This window comes from Diceros bicornis, chromosome 35, assembly GCF_020826845.1.
Source record: "Diceros bicornis minor isolate mBicDic1 chromosome 35, mDicBic1.mat.cur, whole genome shotgun sequence".
NCBI classification, from domain to species: domain Eukaryota; kingdom Metazoa; phylum Chordata; class Mammalia; order Perissodactyla; family Rhinocerotidae; genus Diceros; species Diceros bicornis.
Genome location: NC_080774.1, coordinates 26766049 through 26789409, shown reverse-complemented (window position 1 = coordinate 26789409; position 23361 = coordinate 26766049). Strand labels below are relative to the sequence as shown.

General features: G+C 45.9%; 1 protein-coding gene across 1 annotated transcript; it reads right to left on the bottom strand.

Moving 5' to 3' along the window:
- Nucleotides 1-925: 925 nt before the first annotated feature.
- On the bottom strand, nt 926-18618 carry LOC131398588 (T-cell antigen CD7-like). Its single transcript, XM_058532240.1, has 8 exons — nt 18562-18618; nt 18123-18413; nt 13276-13283; nt 7537-7577; nt 7281-7321; nt 6970-7219; nt 1120-1177; nt 926-931 (listed from the first exon to the last, which is right to left on the bottom strand). Exons 1-8 carry the CDS (start codon nt 18605-18607, stop codon nt 926-928), a joined length of 741 nt encoding a protein of 246 aa, XP_058388223.1. The 5' UTR covers nt 18608-18618.
- Between the last annotated feature and the right edge of the window lie 4743 nt (nt 18619-23361).

The following is a 23361-nucleotide window of genomic DNA, read 5'->3' as shown; positions in this document are numbered from 1 at the left end:
AACATATGCACACACACATGCACACACAACACACACACATGCACACACACATGCACACAAACTCACAGTTGCACTGCCCTTAGCACAGATCACGGGAGGCCACGTCCTCCCAGCTCCCTATCCTCCTCACAAGGCCTTTGGGCCCAGGGACACAGTCCTGGTTCTCCAACAGAGACATCGCAGGATGTCCCAGAAGAACTGCAGCAGAATGACTTTGTGCTTGTCCAGATCTGTGATGTGTGTCATCACATCCCTGTTGTCTCACTAGAGTCAGCCCTGCTTGTGACTCCTCGTTCTGGGAGGGGGTACCTAGTTCTGCAGAACCTGCAAACCTGAACTGCACACGTTGACATCAATGTGTGTCCTCTGACCCGTCCAAAGAGGGCAGCATGGACCCCTGGGTGGTGTCACCTTAAAAATCAAATTAACCAGTTATTTTACCCTCAAAATGAGTTTTTTTGGAGACTAACAAAAAGTATTGCAATTCCTGATGTGCATGCTATGACAAACCAAAGGCAAATCTGGAAAACAAAGGAAGAGAGCTGCTTCTAAGAGAAAAAGGGTAGCTGCAGGACTGTTCTAAGGGAAAGTTCTTGGGGTAAAGTAACAGTTCAGGGCAGCAATGTCTCATTCATTGAGCTGTTGCTGGGTGGGGAGATAAATCTTCCTTCGGTAGTAAAGTACCTGTAGTTCGTGTTGGAGACACAAGCAACTCTCCTCAGGGTTGGGAGTAATTGATGCCATATTATCAGGTGATGAGAACCCCCACTACAGGCCTTCCTGACTCCTTTTAGGGAAGGTCTCTTTTATTAATTTCCACAGAGGGCAGGTGAGGACTGACAGGCCCCAGAGCTGGGGCTGATGTCACTGATGAGAAGGGACACTGGGCAGAGAGAGCAGGGGCACCTCACAGTGATCCATCTGGTCAGACCTGAGAGCACAGGGGGAGTTTAATGGGTCTTAGGGATGCCATGTCCACAGCTGGCTCAGGACGACCAGGACCTGCAGCTGGAGGAGAAGCAGATCAGATTGATGTTCAGGGACTCAGTCATGATCTCAGTTGCCACTGAGGACCCTCTCACTGATAAAATGGGGTTCTTGTCTCACTTATGGCCTGACTGGGAGGCTGTAGAGACCACCCTTCTTCATGTCGGAGAGTTGCTCACTATAGTGCAACCTGGAAATCAGGCACAAGAGATGGGTCCTTTAGGGGATGGTCAGGTGTCTTTCTGAGCTGTCAGTTCATGCCCCACCTGAATCCCTGAGAGCTTGGTGGTGCCCCTACAACCTGCAGAGCCGTGCACCCACAACCTACTCCTCCAAGGGAAAGGATGGCCCAACCATAGTAGAAACACTGTTATGAGTTGAATTGTGTTTCCTCTCAAATCCATATATTGAAGTCCTAACCCCAGTACCTCTGAATGTGACCTTATTGGAAATAAGACCACTGTGGATGTAATTAGTTAATTTAAGATGAGATCATACTGGAGTAGGGTAGACCCCTAAACCAACCTGGCTGGTGTCCTTACAAAAAGAGAAATTTAGAAATGCTCACAACAGAGAACACCATGTGAATACGGAGGCATAATCTACAAGCAAGGAATGCCAATGATTTCCAGCAAACCACCAGAACCTGGAAGAGAGGCATGGAGCAGATTCTCCTTCACAGCCCACAATTACACCAACACTGCTGACGCCTCATCTCAGACTTTTAATCCCAGATCCGTGAGACAGTAAATCTCCATTCTCAGCCCCCAGTGTGTGGTGCTCTGTGACAGTCACCCTAGCAAACTAACTCAGTCACCCCTAGAAGTGTCCTCTCAAGGCTTCAGCAGCAGGGCTGGGCTCCTTCCAGCCGCTTTGTCTCTATGATCACAATCCTCTGGAGAGGGGTCTCCTTCCACGTTCTTCTCTCCCCTAAAGTGTCCATTCTCCTCCCAGGAGCCTGTCTTAAGTCCCCAAGCAGCACAGTTTCTCCCATAACCTAAGACCTGTCTTCCCCCATGCCTGCTCCTTCTGGGATCGTGGTGGGGAGTGACACACACAGTCTCCAGATCCTTGTCCTGTCCCACAAGAACATTCTATAGTTTCCCATGTGAAGCATCACCATGACTATGAATATTCAGAGTCACTACCTTGTTGAGCTCTGTGCACAATCTCTCCCTCCGAGAACTGAGTCTAACTGACAAAGGTATAAATGAGATATGACATGTGCTAAGACCTTCCAAAGGGGACATACAGGGTCCTGTGATAACATTCAGGAAAGGAATCTCACTTAGTCTTTATGTCATTGATGGCCTCCCTTAGGATGGGATTTTAAACAGAACCTTGAAGGGTAATTTAGTGTTAACCTGGTAAGGTTCAGTACCCTTACGAGTACTGACTAGGGGTAGGGACTGAGATAAACCATGGGGTTGAGAAAGGGATTTATGAGGAGGTTCCAGGCATCTTTGTTGGTAGGACCCATGGCTCCTTCAGGGCCCCAATGCTTCTGGCTACAAACCAAGTCTGACCCCACATGGGGAGGAAGATCCCCCCAGGATCTGATTACTTGGATAATAGGCAAGTCAGGCCAGGGTCACCTGCCCTCACATTCCTCTCCCTGGTAATGGGAACAGAGGACACATCTGAAAAGCTGGAGAGAGAGGACCCCTTCCCAGGATGGGGTGGACAACAGTAGCTGGAGGAAGGACCTCAAGGTGACCCCCCTGCACTGTCCCAACCTGGACTCTGACCATCTGGACGTCATCTATACCTGCCTCTCCCTTGCAGATCAGGTACATGCCTGAGCACACAGACCACAGGAAGGGACAGAGCCTTTGTTCCCAAGTGGCCTCAATTAACTGATGCTCCTAAGGATGAACTTTGTCAAGTGGTGGGAGAGAGGAGAGACCTCATTCCTTAAGCCTTGAACCTAGAATGTATCTTACTCCAGGGTAGCTGACAACAGACCAGGCGGGCAGGAGTGCAGTAAGGCCAGTCCAGGATGGTTTGGTCTCACTTCTTACCACTAAGAAGCAAGGGGAATGAGCCACCGCCCTCCCGCCCCCTGCATAGGAACAGCAATAATAAGCAGCCTCATGGCTGGACCGGAGCTGAGAGATGCTCAGTGAGTCCATGTTCCCGGATTTGGAGTCTGGAGTCTGTGAGGTTTTGTTCTTGACCCGCACTAATGCATATCAATCTGTGCCAGGAGCTCTCGACAACAGGAGATGTGACTATAACCTCCAATGTCCCTGATGTTTCAGCATAGGTGATGGTGACCATCTGTCCAGGGGCCTCAATGCCTAAGGAGGCTGAGCAGGACAGATTGGGCCCCCAACTCTGATGGGAGGGAGAAATGTGGACAGAGCTGAGTGCAGGACGAAGACCATGTACCCTGTGTTGGAGGGAGAGCAGGTTTCCTGTGCCTCACAGTCTGTGCCTTCCTGTGGGGACTCTCACCTGAGCTGTGAGTAGCAGGTGAGCAGGAATGAAGCCACTCAAAGTATGGTCCTCAGAGGTCCAGCAGCACCGGCTCCCCTGGGAGCTGTCAGACATGCAGATTCCCGGGCACCACCCTGATCTGCTGCAGCCACATCTTGCGGAGACCCCCAGGGGACTGTGTGCTCATTGAGGTCTCAGGAGCTCTGGCCTAGGTGACCATGGAAACTCTCTCTTCCTCCTGCTTGTCTCCCCAAGTCCTTCCTGGGCCACCTCAGTCTTGGGGCTTAACTGTCCTGCCCTCGTCAACTGAGCTTGATTCAGATTCTAGACCCTGAAATGATGTGGGGAAATGTTTAAGAATAGACTTTTCACAACCACATGGGTGGTGTGTGTGCGGGGATGGTGTTCCAGTGGGACGTCCAGACAGAAATGGGTGGTTCCTGTTCTTTCCTTGATCTCACTCAGCCCCAGTTGATCTGGACTTTCTTACTTTCTACACACCTCATGCTCGCTTCTGTCTTCTAGTTTCAATATGTTTTTCTCTCTGATTGAAAACCTTCCCCTGACCCTGCTCCTTACCAACACCTGAATCCTAGTCATCGTTTCATTCTGTGACTGTATCACGTGTCTAGGAAGTGGCCTCTAAACACCAGAACATTGACAAATGTGGATTTACAATCCTTTATTATTTATCATCAAATATCCTCGCAGTTTATGATGAGGAACATAGGATGAAGAAAAACGGAACATGAAAACCCTATGAATAGCAGAGGAGCATTGTCTAGTATAGAGCTGGAAGGTGAGAGGATGGCACAAAAGAGTGGGAAGGGGTCTACTGTTCTGTACATGGGGTAACTAAGTCACTACTATTGTCCACCCCATCCTGGGAAGGAGTCCTCTCTGTCCAGCTCTTCAGATCTGTCCTCTCTTCCCACTACCAAGGAGAGGAATGTGAGGGCAGGTGACCCTGGCCTGACTTGCCTGTTACCCAAAGAGTCAGAATTGGCTCAATGACACTAACAAAAACAATCCTCACATTAGGTGTGGGACATCCAGATTCTTTGCATGGAATAACTCCCCCCACCCCGTCCCATCTCTGCACCTCCACTCTCACCTGTTTGAGGCTGTAATAGGACTAGAAACACAACCAGAAGCAATGTCTGCTGCGTGAAAACATTGTGACTCTTGGGAAGATCATGACTGTTGTCCTTTACTCTGTTAAGATGGTGCATTCCATTAACTGACTTCCTGGTGTTATGACAACCTTGCATTTCAGCAGTAAATACCACTTGGTCACAGTGTATATTCCTATTTTTTGTGTTTTTTTTTTGCTGAGGGAGATTTGCCCTGAGATAACATCCATGCCATCCTTCCTCTATTTTTTAGTATGTGGGCCACCAGCACAGCATGGCTGCTAACAGAGTGATGTAGGTCTGTGCCCAGGAACCAAACTTGAGCTGCCAAAGTGGAACTTAACCACAAGGCCACCTGAACTGGCCTGTATATTCCTTTCTCTATGTTGTTGAACAGTTTTTCTAGTATCTTACGTAGAATTTTTATGTTTTTATCCATAAGTGTTATTGATCTATAGTTTTCATTCCTGGTGATCTCTTTATCTGGTTTTGGTATCAGAGTAATAGTGGGGTCATAGGATGAAGTGGTAAGTATTCTTTCCTCTTCTATGTTTTGGAAGTGCTTGTGAATAATTTGTATTAATTCTTTAAATATTCGATGGAATTCACCAGTGAAGCCATCTGTGTCTGGACATTTCTTTGTGGGTAGTTTTTGATTACTGATTTAATCTCTTTCCTGGTTGTAGATTTTATCAGATTTTCTATTTTTTCTTGAGTCAGTTTCAGTAATTTGTGTCTTTCTAGGAATTTGTCTAGTTCATCTAACTTTTTGTCATGCCGCTGTTCGTAGTATTCCTTCACAACCTTCAAGACCTTTTTTATTTCTGCAAAGTCAGTAGTAATGGCTTCTCTTTACTTCCTGATTTTAGTAATTTGTCTTATTTTTTAAAAGATCAGTCTAACTAAAGGTTTGTCAATAGTGTTGATGTTTTCAAAGAACCGACTTTTAATTTTGTTGATTTTCTGTAATGGGTTTCCTACTATCTCTTGCCTTAATTTCTGCTCTAATTTTTATTACAGTCATGCACTGCATGATGACATTTCAGTCAATAACAGGCTGTATATATGACGGTGGTTCTATAAGATTAGAACCATACAGCCTAGGTGTGGAGTAGGCTATACCATCCAAGTTTCTTTAAGCGCACTCTATGATGTTCACACAATGACAAAATTACCTAAAGAGGCATTTCTCAGAACACATCCCTGTCGTCAAAAGATGCATGACTGCATTACTTCCTCTGCCTGCTTTTGGTTCAGTTTATTCCTATTTTTACAGTGTCTTAGGGTGGACTGTTAACTTACTTATTTTTCCCACGACTGATGCAAGTTCTCCCGACTATTCAATCTGATGCCTTAACTAGGAGCTTCCCCTCTGACTGGGGAACAAGCACTATATGATTGTGTGAGTGTGAGCCTGTGGAATATTCCTCTAGTGTCTCTGGGTGGTTCTTTCCTCAACCTCACTCAGTTTCTTCCCACACATGACTCATCTGTCCTCTTAGGAATATTTGCAGAACTCCAGGATTCTCTCTCTCTGCAGATCTCTCCTCTTCCATACTCTTCCCTCTAGACTTTTATTGTCTCTTTGGCTCCCTGGAAGCACACTGTGACATAGAGAATTTCATGCAGTAGGACTTCAGGTGATGTCTCTGGAATGAAGTGTGGAGGGAAGACTGGGCAGACATGCCATGTGCTTACAGTTGAAGACTCAGCTGGGAGGCCCTGCAAGCTCATCCTGAACTCAGGGAGGGCCTTGTAGTCTTGGCATTAGACAGTCACTGGACCAGAGTCACACTCAGAGAGGGCGCATAACCTGGGAAGAGGAAATTCTCCGCAAACAATGACTCATCCCAGTGAGGGCACAGCTGTGAATAGCAGGTGCTCCCAGCCAGTTTTGGTGGGTGGGTCACCACTAAATTTGTGTCTAAGTGGACACCACAGTGTCCACTAAACTGGCTTTCTTCATTCCAAATCCCAGGCTGCCATGGGATTTAGGGAACTCATCTGGGGCAGGAGGTTCTGGGGAATAATCCAGAACAGCTGGCCAAGGAGAGACTGTTCACCACTATATGGAAATCCAAGGATCATATACCAGTAGACATGTCTCTCTCTCTCTGTTCTTCAGGACAGGGCCTGGTTCTCCAGCTCATGTTCTGGCCCAGAAAACACCAGCACATCCTTGTCCTATCAGTCCTAAACGCACTCCTGATCCACCCTCTGCAGAGCCTGCATGGAGGACTGGGAGGAGGGGCAGCCTAGGGATCTCCTATCTGGGGACCTGGGCCAGACCTCCTCATGGCCTTGTCTAGAGTCCTCCTGGGGCTGGCAGACAGTGTGACACAGATGGAAAGGGGTTTTTGTCTTACTTCTCTGTCTGCCTGTGTCACTATGAGCATTAATACTGTCCCACACATGACAGTAATACTCAGCCTCGTCCTCGGCTTTGGCCCCAGCGTTGGAGCCGGAGAATCGTTCATGGATCCCTGAGGGGTGGTTGCTGCTCTTATAGATGAGCAGTACAGGAGCGTGGCCTGGATTCTGCTGGTACCAGTGCACATAGTAACTTCCTAGGCTCTCTCCCTGGCAGGTGATCCTGGCTATCAGTCCCAGGGCAACCGACACCAAGGGCAGCTGTGTCAGCCCATGTGATGCCATGAATCCTGAAAGAGACAAGGAGACGTGGGCAGGAATATGAAGGAACCGTTCCTAGGAGACTCTCACCTGCCTGGCAGGGACTGAGCTGCAGAGACTCTGTGGGCCCCCTGGGCACCCTCGGCCATCAGTCTCAGCCCCAGTGACCCGTGAGCTTGGCTGGAGAATGGAGTCTTTGAACAAATGAGAAAACTCCACCTTCCTCTGGGTAAGTCCAGCCTCTCAGGGCTCACAGAGAGCCAGTGAGCAGAGTAGGGGGATTCAGTCCCACCAGCCCCTTATCGTGCAGCAGATTCATGAGCATCCTGCCCAACACAGGCAGCACCCTGCTGAGTTCAGAGACAGGGCCAGGTTTGTCCCAGAGCCCTGGGGCTGGGGGTGAGTAGGAGCCTGGATGCAGCACCTGTGCAGTGAGCTAGGAGGCTGAAGAGGAGAGGGGTCTAGACCATGATGGAGGTGCCTGGATCCTGATCCCCAAGGCCCTAGGCTATGTAGGCTTCCTCCCAGGCCTCTCTTATCCCCTTTCTGGAGGGAGCTGCTGGGTGTGCAAATCAGCCAGGGCTCAGCAGGTGCTGCCTGAGGAGCTTTGTGGTTTCAGAGAAGGGATCAGCCCCAAGGGACACAGAAGGGGAGGGTTGTCCCCTGCAGTCCCCACCCTCAGCCCAGGAGATTCTCTTTCTCATGCTGTCACGTAGTCTAGGACCAACGTCTCCACCCCAAACTGTGTCCTGGCCTCACTCCTGGGCTGGCCTGGCCACAGCAGAGCTCAGTGGTGAAGTCTGTCTGCTTTTTCTGAAGCCATTCTACAGGTGACACTAAAAGGCTTAGACAGGGGCAGGGTCCTAACCCAGATCACAGCTCCTGAGCACCGAGCCTGAAGAAAGTGCCTCCCTTGCCAAACACACAAAGAGTAATCGAGGGGCTGCGAGTTTCTGCCCTTGTTGTGAGCTCCTGGGGCAGGTCATAGGGCTGTGCCTCAGTGTCCCCAGTGTTACTCAGGGCCAGGTACAGAACATGCTAGAAAGAAATGCTGTATAAAGTGAGAGCTGGCTCAAACTCTAAGAGCACCTGAAGTGAGTGGTTATTATAATTAAATGCTGTTAGTTATTTGGAAATTAATTAAGTAATAAAGAGTCTTAATTTAATTAATCCAGTCAACAAAGTTTATCCAGCAACTGCCGTGTGCTAGGCACTCATCCCCGTGTGAGGAACAGACGTGTCTGCAGGACAGGAGCCTCTCAGAGCAGAGGGAGGGAGGGAGGGGGGAACCTTGATCCCAGGGTGGACGAGCGTGTGTGGACAGTGACAACATCATATCAGGACTGGGCTGTGTGGGGGAACTGAAGTGCCTGAACCTCGGCCAGAGAAATAGGCAATTTCTATTAGATTGAGATCAAAGGGGTGCAGAGTCAGAAAATGTGTACATCATTGTCTAGGATGACGCTATAGAAATAAATGACCCCTCTCCCTCAGGTGTTAGGTCATGGTTACTAACTTTCCTGCATGTTACACTCTCCTCAGATTTTAACACCCAGATGCCCAGCCCCTTGTCAGATGACTCTCTGCTGCCCCCTGGTGGCTGCTCCACACTGACTGCTGGAGGCACCAGGGCGTCCTCTGTCCAGGTGTAGATTCTGAATCTACTGCTCAGGTGGTGATTGCCTGATCCATGCACTGCTGACCCCAGGGCAGCAATTACTCTTCTCTATTAGGCCCATGCCTGCGTTAGACCAGGAAGGAGGGGCTCAGATCACCCATGAAAACATGAAGATGCCTGTTTGGAGGAGGTGGTGGCAGGGCCCACCTGAGGCTTCCTGCACATACCTACAAGGTCATAGGTGGTCATCTAGGTGGTCCTGGGATTGGCAATGGGGACATAGGACTCAGAGAATGCCTCTTATTGGTGCCAGCTGTAGGTGCAGACCTGAAGTAGGGCCGTGGTGGCTACTGCAACATAAACAGGGACAGAGGAATAGCCACTCAACAAATATTTATTGAGAGCCACTTTGTCCGGCACATTCCATCCTGGGCATTCAGCACGAACAAGACCTAGTCCCTGCTTTCAGGAGTTTCCATCCTGTGGGTGAGACAGTGCAGTGAACGCACTTGGTTTGCAGACACAGGGGACAGTACCCATGACTTTCTACCTGTACATTGTCCCCTCTATTTGTTTAAAAGTCAGACAGTGTTACCAGGTCCCTGCCAGCCTGGAATGATCATTTAGCCCAGCAATGGCGCAAGGGATGTAAGGGTCAGTTGGCTGGAGTTCTTTTCAAGGAAATTTCACTCCTGTGAAGGAAAAAAGAGACAGGATTTATGCATCATCTTTCCTCTTAAATATGGGTGTGATACCTGGAGCTGCAGCAGCCATCCTGAGGTCTACCGTCAACAAGAATGAAAGCAAAGTCTTCATAGTAGGGATGATGGAACAGAAAGGAAGAAAGATCTGGGACCTTGTGGAATTGGTGAGCATCTGGAGAAAAGCATCTGGCTTCAGACTTGTTTTGCAGGAGAAAAATAGGTTCCTGTCTGTTCATGCCTCTATTTGTCATGTGCATTTCCTTGCACTAAAAATATTCCTGATCAATTAGGGAAATAATAAATAGAAACCAATAATAAAAAATAAAAAATATTAAAATATTATTAGTCAATAATCAATAATGATAGGGAAAGAACCATACAGTGGTAGGTGATTTGCAGACAATTACTACAGAGATCAGACAAAAATGACAGGCAGACACTGTATGGTGAGAGGCTGGAGGAGGCCTCCCTGGAGAGGTGACGTTGGAGCTGCTCTCAGGATGGGAGGATGGAGCAAGCAATAGGAAGAGTGTTTGTGGAGAGCAGGGTCAGTGTCCTGCTCTGAAGAGTCCGGTTTGTTTGCAGATCTGAAAGAACAGTGACAAAGCTAAGGTGTCTGTGATTCAAAACCAGTTATTTACAGGGCCGCCCGGTGGTGCAGCAGTTAAGTGTGCGCACTCTGCTGTGGCAGCCTGGGGTTCACAGGTTCAGATCCCAGGCACGCACCAACTCACCGCTTGTTAAGCCATGCCTTGGCGGCATCTCATATAAAGTAGAGGACAATGGGCACGGGTGTTAGCCCAGGGCCAGTCTTCCTCAGCAAAAAGAGGAGGATTGGCATGGATGTTAGCTTAGGGCTCGTCTTCCTCAGGAAAAAAAAAAAAGACAAAACGAGTAATTTACAATGTGACCGTTTCTTGTAAGAACTTGGGGGAGGGATCATTGAGTTGTCAGGTGTGATAAGGCGGAATTTCCAGGTAACAAATCAGGCTCCTTGGCAGTGGTTTGGCACCTATGGCAGGTCTCCAGGACGATGCTGTTGAGCAGGGACAGGTTTGACACAGGTGGGTTGAGACCAGCCCCCGGCCCATCCCTAGTTTACCTGGGGGCTGAGGCCACTCAGGGGGTGGTTAGTAATCCCTCCCCTCTACACTGTACCCACCATGCAGCCACAGGGAGACTGGTGCTTCTGCCTGTGCCTCTGGTCCAGGGACACCTGTCTAGAGTCCCCCATGGATGACCTTTCCCCTCTTTCGCTAACACAGAGAGAGGGTCCTGCACGTGACAGGGAAGATAAGGGGCTGAGAGACGGTGAGTGGTCTTCCCAATTTCACATGCGGAGGAAGAGAGAAGGATATGACCTAGGAGGTCCTAAATCAGAAATACAGTAGTCCCCCCTTATCTGTGGTTTCATTTCCTCGGTTTCAACTACCCATGGTCAACCAGGGTCCAAAAATGTTAAATGGAAAATTCCATAAATAAACAATTCACATGCTTCAAATTTGTGTGGTTCTGTGTAGTTGAATGAAATCTCACGTCGTCCTGCTCTGTGCCTCCCCGGTTGCAAATCATTCTTGAAGTGAAAAGGTGAAAGTGCTCAACTTAATAGGAAAAAAACCTAATATGCTAATGTTACTAAGATCTACGGTAACTTTTTTTACAATATATTGTTATAATTCTGTTTTATTATTAGTTGTTGTTAATCTATAACTGTGCCTGATTTATAAATTAAATTTAATCATAAGTATGTAAGCATAGGAAGAAACAAAGTATATACAGGATTCGGTACCATGCACAGTTTCAGGTATCCCCCGGGGGTCTTGGAACATATCGCCCGTGGATAAGGGGGGCTCCTGTAATAACCTCCTCTGAGTGTTCTGGAACAGGACAAGGTTGGTGGGGGGGCTGCTGCACCTGGAACTCAGGCTGGTCAGGCACATGGGAGGGCGGCCATCTCCCTGCTCCCTTTGGGGCTGATCAAAAACCCCAAGGACAAAATACTCCAGGTCAGAAGCAACTAGAGCGGCTTTTGCATAGCTTTACCCTGGAACAATCCTCAAAACATTGTTTAAGTCCTAGGGATCTGGTGCATAAATTATCATCTTTATCATCTATTGAAAGCTCACATTCCAGTAAGGTAAGTAAATTGTAGATCTAATAATCTAATTATAATGGTCAATGTTATTCTGAGCAACGAACGATTTATTTTGTTCCCTGTGTGCTCCTCATCCCTGCAAATTAGGCATCAGCTCTCATGCAAGTCAGGAGGAAGCTTCCAGTTTTTTCTTTTTAAAAATGTCCACACTTGACCTTTGTCCATTACTCATGTGACCTAAAGTAAAGTTTCTAAAACCTTAAATCATAGCTCTATAAACAGGTGCACCCTGTGATACGATTCTACTCAGGGCTTTGAAAAGATACTTTCTCACAGAGCGACATGATCACACTCAGTGCAGCCTTGGCAGGCACAGGGGATCATGCACGTGCAGTGGATTCTTGATCTCCTATATAGATGTATATTTGCATAAAAGTGTTAATCTTGAAACTAAAAATAAAAAATAGATTTTACCTCTTTCCTGAGAGACTTGCTTTTAGCTACCCAAGCGTTAAATTCTGGGTCAGACTTGACAGAAATAACATTTCCTTTTTGAAAAAATCAGCTTATTAAGGTATAATTCAACTATCATGCAATGCATCCACTAAAAGTGTACAATGCAATGTTTATTGGTACATTCACAGATATGTGCTACCATCACCACAATGTTACAACATTTCATCACTCCAAAAAGAAACCCAGTACCCTTAAGCTATCACCCCCATTCTCCTGTACACTCCCCACTGTCCAGGCCTAAACAGCCACTATAGGTTTCTCTGTCTCTGTAGATTTCTCTATTTTGTGGCTGGATTATTTCAATTTGCATAATGTGTCAAGGTTCATCCATGTGATAGCATGTGTCAGTCTTGCCTTCAATTTCATTGCTGAATAATATTCTATTGTAGGGATAGATCACATTTCTTTATCCATTCTTTTACTGATGGACATTTATGTTGTTTCACACTATTGGCTACTAGGAACAACGGAATTAGGAGTAATTCACGATAAAGTTCTATATGGACATATGATTTCATTTTTCTTGGGTATGTCCTAGGAGAAGAATTATTGGGTCATATGGTAACTTTATGATTAATTATTTGTGCAATTTCCAGACTATTTCCCATAATGGCTGCACCATTTACATTGTGATGTGTGTGAGGGTTTCAATCTTTCTGCATCCTCACCAACACTTGTTGTTATGTGACTTTTTGATTCTAGCCATCCTAGTGGGATGAAGTGGTGTCTAATTTTGGTTTTGATTTGCATTTTATTGATGACTAATAATGATCAGCACTTTTCATGAGCCTATTGGCCATTTGTATGTCTTCTTGGAGAAAGATGTATTTGATCTTGGCTTTTTATTATTTAGTTGTAAGATTTCTCTGTATTCTAGTTATAAGTGCCTTGTCAACCATATGATTTACAAGTATTTTCTCCCATTCTGTGGGTTGTCTTTTCACTTTCATGGTGGTGTCCTTTGAAGCTCAAAAGGACAGTGGTGAAGAAAAATCCTCCTAGTAGCATCTATTTGAGCAGTGTGCACCTGGCTCCTTGTGCCTGGTCATAGAGATGACTAGAGATATGCCTCTATATTAATTCATGAGCTGTGATAAATAGTTTTGTTAGATGGTCAGGGAATGGGAAGGAACGCAATCAGAAAATACTGACAAAGATATCTGCAGTAGAGGTATAAAAATAGACGTCTCCAAATGGACACAGATTATGAAGATACTGGGTCCTATGAAAATACTCTCCACAGAGTCACCCCAGAAGGAGGTGATCTCAATGATTTTGTGAATCTGATGATCAATTCTGAGGATATCAGTCAGCCTCCGTCCCCAACCACTCCTATCATTGCCAACAGACTCATGAACACTGTGACCATGGTGGTAAAGATGGAGATTATTCAAGGGATCATCAACATGGATATCCACTCACTAAGGCTGATCTGGTTGTAGCCACTCCTGAGCGCTCCATGTGCCAACAGCAGAACCCAGTACTCAGTTCCATAAGATGATGCCATTTCTAGGTGACATCAACCAGTTACCAGATGACTAAATACATCAGACTGGTTCTATCATGGAAAGGATTGCTCTTTGTTCGTATTGAAAAGGACATTTATTCTAGATAGGGATTTTCTTTCTTTGCCTGACATACTTCTGCCAAAAATATTATCCAAGACTAACAGAATTTCTCACCCACAGTTATGAAATTCCATATGGGGTCTTCTAACCAAAGAACTCATTTCACTGCCAATGGAGAGAAACAATGGGCCCATGATCCTGGATTCATTGGTCTTATAGTCTTTGTCTTCATTCCTAAGCAACTGGCTTGATAGAATGATGCAAGGACTTTTGAGGACTCAGTGACAATGCCAGGTAGGTGATAACACCTTACGGGGCTGAGGCAATGTCCTCCAGGCTGCTGTATGTGCTCTAAGGCAGCTGTAGTATACAGTGTTGCCTCTCCCATAGTCAGGATTCATGGTTCTAGGAATCATGAGGTGGAAAATAGGAGGGGCACCACTCACTGTTACCCCTAGTGAGCCACCAGCAAAGTTTGTGCTTCTCATCCCTGAGACTTTACACTCTGCTGGATTGGATTGGACTCGTGGTTGAGACTGCTCCATGGCCTCTTATGTCTCCTCCTGACAGTGACTGGTGAGGCAGAGTAGGAGGTCTTGGCTGGGGTGGTTGATGTTGACTGTCAAGGTGGAATGGGTTGCTCTACACAATTGTAGGAAGCAGGAGTATGTATGGGATGCAGGAGATCCTCTATTGCTACCTGGATCTGTGATTACAGTCAGAAAATCACCATAGTCCAATTTAGAAGAATTTATAATGGACCAAAACCTTCCAGAAGGAAGGTTCTGGTCATTCCACCAAGCGAGGATCAGGACTATCTCAGATGTTTGCTGAGGGCAATGAGAACACGGAATGGATAGTGAAGAATGTGATTATAGACACCAGCTCTGACCACGGGGCTAATTGCAGAAATGTGGACTACAGAAGTAACAAGTATTTCTTCCTTATTTTGATATATATGTGTTTGGATACATAGGAATCATAATACTTTTATTTTCTTCCCCTGTCTCTCCCTATTATCATCTAACATAAGAAACGTCAACAGTAGTTAACTTTATGTCTCAGTGTTTAAGGTAGGGGAAATCAAAAGGCAAATGCAAATCAGCTGGGAGAAAAATATCCCTAGAAGACAAAATATTAGTTTACATCCTCTTGTGGGGAAAAAAATAGCATGTTTTTAATATTTTGCAAGATAGATTTTCAGGTGGCAGCACGGCTACCATTATTTTTATTGGGAGTTTGTGTGGATTATGGAGATATGAGTGGGAATCATGTGGAGTGTTGAGTGTCAACTTTGATATGCTGAACTGTATTTCACAGAGTTATTTTCTGTCTATATTTTTGGTTGAGGTGGGTATAAAGAGAGATTCTTGTGCAAGATTTGGAGGGCAGTAGTGAAGCAGCATCCGTTTGTAGCTCACATGCACTGTTGTGTACCAACTGGCTCACTTTGCAGAAGGAGGCAATCGGCCCCCTGTCCCTGGATTCACCCTCAGGATGGATCTAACTCTCCAATTCTCTTTCAGAACCCAGAGGGCCTAGCGTGTCAGGCTGTTTTTTCATTCTAGAAAATACAAGGAACAATCAGATTTAGCTGGGGCATTGTGAAGTGCGCATGGGTGTTGAGGTGAGAAACCTGAGCTTTCCTACCAGCTGTAACTCCTTGCCTTCTTGCTGTCTGTAACTTGTCAAAGTCTCCATTCAGGTGATTGTACCACTTTACGTATAGTATAAGAACCTTATAACATCATTTTATCTCTTTCCTCTCAGCATTTTGCTGTCATTGTCATATAGATTACTTTTACCAACATTATAAATTCCGACATATGTAGTTATTGTATTTTGCTTTAGACAGTGGATTATCTTTTCAAGAGATTTAAATAATGAAAAAAGTCTTAATATTTATTCCTGTCATTAGCATTTCTGAATCTTTCATTCATTTTTGTAGATACAGATTCTTTCTGGATAATGTTCCTTCTGCTTGAGGAGTGTCTGTTATTATTTCTTGTATTATGGGTCTGTTGACGATCAATTCTGTCAGATTTTATATATCTAAAAATTTTTTTAATTAACATTAATTGTGAAAGATATTTTTGCTGCATAAAGAAGTAATTTCTTTATTTCAGCTTTTTAAAGATGTTCATGCACAGTTGTCTCACTTGCATTTTTCTAATGAGAAGTTTTCTAGAATCCTTATCTTTCCTCCCCTGAATATAGTGCGTCTTTTCTCTTTGGCTTCTTTTAAGACTGTCTCTTTTTCACCACCTTAAGCAATTTGATATTTTTGTGTGTTTATTTTTTTTCTTTCTTGTGTGCTTGGTGCTTGAAGTTTGTTGAGCTTTTTGGATCTCTGGGCTTAGGTGTTCATCAAATTAAGAATGTTTTTGGCCATTATTTCTTCGAATATGTTTTCTGTCCTCCCCATCCCACTTTTTCTTTTTGGAGGATTCAATTCCATCCATTTATGTTGCTTAAAGTTGTGCTATATCTCAGAGATTCTCTGATCATTTTTAATTTATTTTTCTGTCTTTCATTTTGCAGTTTCTATTGCTGTGTCCTCAAGTTCTTATCGTGCAGTATTATGTCTGCTGTTAATCTCATCCCCTGTATTTTTAGTCTGAGACATTTTAGTTATCATCTCTAGAAGTTTGATTTGGATCTTTTTATTTTCTTCTCTGTTTCCTCTTAAAATGTTCTATCATTAAGATTAAATTCGGACTAAAGATGAAACATCAAGTGATGTTGAATATCTCTAGCCTTCTGATCTACCTACAGATTTCAGACTTGCCAGCCTCACAATTGCAAGAACCATTACTTCAAATCTCTCTCTCTCTCTCTCTAGCTATATGAGAGAGAGAGAGAGAGAGAAAGAGAGAGAGAATTTATATATATATATTTTATTTATACATATTTTATCATATATGTAAATATATGTAATATATATAAAATGTATATCTCTCAAATATATACATGTGCATATGTGTGTATATACATACACATATATACAATTATATGTATTTGAGATATATATCGTATTGGTTCTCTATTTTCTGGAGAAGCATAACTAATACATCTTATGAGGTATAACTCTTTGTTGTTAAAATGGTTTCAATTTGAGAGTTTTAAACTTAAATGATTCATTTATTAAAGTCTACCTTCCAGAGATATGCTATCATTTCACGTATAGTATAAGAACATCATAACGTGCTTCTTTTCTCCCCCCAGCATTTGTGGTATCATTTGTGGTATCATATTTTACTTTTACATTCACTATAAATCACAACATACTATTATTAGTTTTGCTTTGAACAGTTGTATATCTTTCACAGACATTAACAAATAAAAACATTTCCATATTTATCTATATTTGATGCTTTTTATTGCTCTGTGTAGATTCATGTTTCTGTCTAGCACCATTTCCTTCTACCTGAGGGGCATCCTATATCATATATTGTAGTGAGGATCTGCTGGTGATGAATTCTGTAAGATTTTGCAGTCTGAAAATGTTTTATTTTGCCTTAGTCTTTGAACAATACTTTCATTGGGTAAAGAATTCAAGGTTGACAAGTTTTTTCTTTTAGTGTTTTAAAGACACTGCTCCACTATCTTCTTGCTTACGTGGCTTCTAATGAGAAACCTGCCCTCACCAGGATGCTTGCTTCTCTCTATATAACATGTATTTTCCCACCTGCTGCTTTGAAGAATGTGTCTTCATCACTGGTTTGTACTGTGTGATGTGTTTTGGTGGTATTTCTCACGTCTCCTGTGCCCAAGATTTGCTGAGCTTCTTGGATATATTGTTTTATGAATTTTACCAAATTAGGAACAATTATGTTACTATTTCTTCAAATACTTTTTCTATTCATCACCCGCTTCCCTTCTTGTCTCCCCTTTGTTCCTCCAGTTAAACACTTTTTATGCTGCGAGAAGTTGTCCTATGACTCACTGAAGCTTTATTGATTGTTTCAGTCTTTCTCTTTCTGTGTTTCATTTTGAATAGTTTCTATTACCGTGATATTAAGATCAAAAATCTCTTCTTTTGCAAGATCTAATCTGATGTCAGTCTCTTCCAGCGTTTTTTTTTTAAATTGCAGACCATGTCATTTGCATTTCCATTAGTTTGAGTTTGTCTTTTCAGAATGTCTTCCATATCTGCTCCTGATATGTTCAATCTTTTGTCTACCCACAATAATAGATGAGATATTGTTATAATAACTATTTTTGTGTCCTATGGTGATCCAACTTCTGCAGAGCCTGCCTGGCAAGCTGGGAGGAGAGGGCGGCCTGGGGATCTCAGATCTGGAGACCTGGATGAGGCCTGGTCATGGCTTTGCCAACAGTCCTCCTGGGGCTGTAGGAGAGGGTGACACAGATGGGGGAGGGGTTTGTGTCTCAGTTCCCCATCAGCCTGTGTCACTGTGTGCTGTTTACCACTGTTGTCCCATGCCTGACAGTAATAGTCAGCCTCGTCCTCAGCCCTGGCCCCACTGATGGTCAGGGTGGCCGTGTTTCCTGAGTAAGAGGCAGAGAATTGGTTAGGGATCTCAGAGGGACGTTTGCTGCCATAATAGATGACCACCACAGGAGCCTGGCCTGGCTTCTGTTGGTACCAGTTAGCATAATAACTTTTTAGGGGCTCTCCCTGGCAGGTTATGGTGACCGTCTGTCCCAATTCCACAGACACTGTAGGTGGCTGAGTCAGCACAGAAGAGGCCACAGAACCTGTAAGAGAGGAGAGGAGAGGTGAGTGTGAGGATGAGGGTCTCATTCTCAGAGGGCACACACCCTGCAGCCTCCCCTCTGCAGAGCTGAAGGTCAGGGCCAGGCTGCACCCTGGTTTCTTTGGGGGCTGAGCCCTGAGTGGCAGCACCTGTGCAGAGAGTGAGGAGGGGGAGCAGGAGAGGAGTCCAGGCCATGGTGGAGACGCCCCAGAGCTCTGCCTCTGAGCCCACAGCTGGGGATGTGCCTCAGGCCCTCTCTTATTCTCTGAAGAAATGCAAATCTACTTCCTTCCTTTTTGTGGCCTTGTTGGGTGTCTGCCTGCTGAGTAAAAAAGAAGTCAGCTTATAGCAAGCTGTGAAAGTGGGTCCTATTTCCAAGGCTTATCCCTGAGTCCTCAGAGCTCTCTCTGGTGTTGAGGGAGAAAGTGCTGACCCCTTTCCCCAGCACATGCACACACACATCAGTCTGTGCCCTGGGCTTCCTCTTTGGGCTTAGGGAGAACCCTTCGGTCCTGCCCTCAGTGATGGGTCATCCATGAGGGTGGGCTGGGCAGTGGTTGGAGCAGGAGCTTGTTGGGTCAGTGGTCATGCTCTTGTATGAGAGGCCAGAATTCACGATCAGATACAGGGACATTACTCATCTACCTCTCAAGCAATCCCTTTTTCATGTTTTAGAAAACAAATTGGAGAAATCCTTCAGGTCTAGGGTTAGGCAAGATTTCTTTGATGACACCAGAAGCATGATTCATAAAAGGAAGGGAATACACTGAACCGCATCAAAATTAATATATTTTGCTGTGTAAAACTTTCTAGAGAAAATTAAAAAAAGTAACAGAGAAAATATTTGCAAACCGCATATCCAATTCATGACTAGTGTATAGAATATATAAAGCACTCTCAAAACTAAACAGTAAAAGTAAAATCCATTCAGAAAATGGGCAATGAACAAGACAAACATTTCATGGAAGAGGATGTACAGATGGCAAAGAGCATGTGAAAGGATGTTCCTCATCAGCCGTGAGGGAAACGCACACGAAAACCACAGAGAGATATCCCGCATACCTATCGGAAAGGCTGCCATAAAGAGTGTGACAACTCTAAATGCTGCAAGGATGTGGAGAAACTGAATCACTCATGCTTGCTGATGGGAGTGTGAAATGGTGCAGCCACCCTGGAGAAGAGTATGGCAGCTTCGTAAAAGAACTAAACTTGTGTTTGCCATACAACGCGCAATTATACCCTTGGGCATTTAGGTCAGAAAAATGAAAGCTTATGTTCACAGAGAAACTGTACACAAATGTTCATACACTCTTAAGCAAGTATGGAGCTGCAGCTGCTAACATCTGGGCCTGGGGGAATGAGGACTCCATCCTACAGAGGAGGGACAGGGATCCTGGTTGTCACACAGGAATCTTAGTGCAGTGACACAAATGATTTCATTACTGCTGGTGTCATGATCATTAAGGAATAAAGACACGCACACACACACAAACAAACTGGACAGAAAAAGACAATGAGAAAAGAGTGCATATAAAAGGATCAGCAAAGGATCAAGATACACTGGAAGAATTAGAATATGACTAATCGGAAAACTCCAGAGAGAGAGAAAGAGACAGACAGAGACACACAAGGACAGATAGTGAGAGACACAGGAGGAGCCAGAGGGGAAGGACCCCTCCTCGAGCACACTTTCACTCCTGCCCACCTACATGGCCTCCCCTGTCCACTCACAGCCACATCAGCTCCAATGTGCCTCCACGTGCAGGTCCTGTGACCTGTTTCAGCTGCTCCGTGGACTGATTTGTCAATAGCCCCTCAGGCTTTAGAGATTCCCCAACTGTGACAATGACACTGCATGACGTCCATCCTCAAGACTCTGCTAAGATTACAGCAAAAAGTACTTTTGACATAAACTGTTACTCCTGGTCTCAGGATCACCTGGCACCTATGAGGACAAGGGCATGGAAGGGACATGAAGGGACACTCATCTTTCACACTGTTCACTGTGACTTTCACATGACAAGAGGTGACAGTGGCATCTGATGAGACCCTGACCCTGTCGTAAAATTGACATAAGAAACGGCCTCTAAACGGCCCTTGGTGCCTCTCTGACAAGGCTTTGAGGTGGCAGCTCCCTCACTGCTTGGTCACCATCTAAGCACAACAGGGGATGATCTTTATCTGCCTCTCTTTTCCATTCACTGTCATCACTTCTAGCAGTTTCTCCCTCTGTCTGTCCATCACAGGCTACAGCTGACCGTCTTCCATATTGTTAGCACCACAAGGCCCATGTGGACATGGGTGTGGATTGGTCCACACTGGGGTTTGGATTTGTTTCCCTACAGTCCTCCCAAATCCCTTTCCTACAAGATAAGTGGTAGAAGAAACTCTCCACTGGAGGGACCCACAGGAGGCGTTGTTGCCGACAAAGTCACTGCAAACCCTTGTAGAGATCAACCCTTTACTGGAGTGGGGAGGATGGGAGATGGCTCTGTGACCCCTGTGACTCAGCCAACCACAGGCTGACACATGTCGCTATAGGACTGAGCCCTGATGTCCATCTCTTCTCCTGCCTCTCCTGTACCCTGTCCTTTCTCTCCTTGGGAGACCAGCCACCTCCTCCTCTCATGCCAACTTGGGAGTCATCCAGGCCACGGGCAGCTCCTGGACTTTCCATCTCAGAGATCAGACGTGGGGGTGGTCCAGTCTGATGTTCTGGGTTTCAGCCCTGACACCCCAGCTGACCCTGCTCAGGTCAGTGCACAGAGACCAGGGTTACACAGTGCCCAGAGAACATTTCACACAATGTGTGGGTGTGTGTGAAAGATGCTTGTTTTTCAGATTCCAGAAAAGCTATGGAGGAAAGCAGCACGTCCAGGAATCCTGCCCCTCCCAATGCATTTGAAGTGGATCATCCACAGAGCTGAAATCAGAGGAGTCAGCATATTTTCCACCTCAGAGTCCCCCACCCACCATGCTCTGCTGCTGTCCCAGTGGACATGGTCCTGGTCTGTCCCTGGAAAAGTCCTGTGGGCAGGAAGTGGAGCCATTATTGCCACCACAAGCTGAGAATCTACCACAGCTGGAGAAGCCAGAGCTGTGCTTCATGTTGGTCCTGCTCTGACCTCCTATAATGCACCCTAATTTCCTCCTGGAACCCAGCTCTGCACCCACAACAGTGTTCAGGTTTCTGTCCTGCCTGCCATGGTGGTGAAATGCCTCTTGCTGAACCATCAACACTGACAGGAGTCCTACTCCACTTCGTGGTGATCCCAGAGCCAAGACACGCTGTAGACTTCTTCCAGGGTCACCACTGGAACACTGAGATCCGTTTCCCTGTCCCATAGCAGAGCCCTAAGTCCAGAGCACAGGGCAGGATGGTTCTTGTGGACACAGTCATCTCAAATCAGCCACTTCTAAGGGTCGTTTTTCTGCCTGGGCTGGTCTGGTCTCTGCCAGCATCATCCCCACAGGCCTGTGGAGGAGGAAACAGAATGTCAAGTTATCAGAATGATCTAAATATTACCTACCTCAGCCTCTTCTTAGTGATCTCTCTGGGTGGGGTTCAGGATGATGGGCATTACAAGGACAAGAGTCAAAGGTCTGAGAGTCCTGGAGAGGGACAGGGAGCAGCTCACTCAGACACCCCATCAGGAAGAGGGAGGGAGAGGTTTTGACCTGACTTTCCCTTTGCCTGTGTCACTGTGGCTTACCCATCCTGTCTAGCAATTGTATGGATCTCACCACAGTGATAATCAGCTGCAGCAGCAGACTGCATGGTGGACATGGTTAATTAATAGGAAACCCCAGAGCTGGAGGCTAAGAAGTAGTTGGTGATCCCGTCCCCCTTGCTGTGGCTTCCATCACTGTTGACTTTCATCACATACCCAGGGGCCTTCCCTGGTCTCTGTTGATACAGTGAATAATGTAGGTGCTGTGCTCGCTGCTTAGGGTGCAGATGAGCTTGGCTGAGGCTCCCAGAGAAGCAGATGCAGATGGGGACTAGAAAATCACAGGCGGAGCACAGAGACCTGGAAACAGAAGATACCAGAATGATGCTGAATGCACCGATACTGGACAGATGTCCCTGGGGACTGTGCTTGGAGGGAAACGTCAGCAGAGGGAGAACCCTGAATGCACTGAGATGCTCTGAACTGTGGGAAAGAGGGGAGTCAGGAGGTAGAAGGGAAACCACTCCGTGGTGGGGGGCTTCCAGGAGCTCTGCCCTGAGGCTGCCCAGATGGACTACCCTCTCCAAGCTCCTGTCTTATCCTTTCTTCTTGCAGCTCAAGAAGGGAGGAGCACTGAATGCACATCTGTTCTCCATTCCCTCTGTCTGAGCTCTTCTTGGAGCCCTGAGCCTAAGGACCTCCTGCTGGTAATTTGCCAAGGTCAGATGAAGGGCCAGCGGGTTTTAGAGTAGGGAGTTGATTCTACCCAATAGAAGTGTCTGCAAAGGAAGCATCAGTCACACCCTTTGCACCTGAGCACAGCCCAGGGGACTTGGACTTATTAGGGTCCCCAAAACAAGACCCACAGTGCCCCCTGATGTCTCCAGGGTGAATGTCAGCCTACATGTGTAGCTGGCTCAACACAATGACTACTTGTGAGCCATGAATATATGTCAAACCCTTGGTGAGTGTTGACAAGCACTCCCCACAACCAGACAGCATAATACCCACAAGCAGCCCTCTGCTTAACTTCTCCTCCAGTCTGATGTGGAGGAAGCCATCAGTGAGATTCAATGATTTCCCCAAAGTCCCCCAGACAGTAAGGAGCGAGTCAAGATTCCAGGCCAGGAGACTGACCTCAGAGCCTGACCTGTCAGCCCCTCCCTGCCTGCCCCTCACCACGCCCCATGTCCTGCTCCCTCATCCCAGCCCTCCTGGGCCTCCTGTCACCTCTCTCTCTTCTGTATTCAGACGAGCCTTCCTCCCTGATTCTGTTCT

What these genes read in the sequence shown, in the direction of transcription:
- LOC131398588 (XM_058532240.1), bottom strand. Translation starts at nt 18,607, where the DNA reads ATGGCCTGGACTCCTCTCCTGCTCCCCCTCCTCACTCTCTGCACAG. An exon ending in CCTCCTCACTCTCTGCACAG is followed by an intron (nt 18,414 to 18,561) that starts GTGCTGCCACTC and finishes CCTCTCTTACAG; the next exon opens with GTTCTGTGGCCTCTTCTGTG. An exon ending in CTGTCTCTGAACTCAGCAGG is followed by an intron (nt 7,322 to 7,536) that starts GTGCTGCCTGTG and finishes GAGGGTGCCCAG; the next exon opens with GGGGCCCACAGAGTCTCTGC.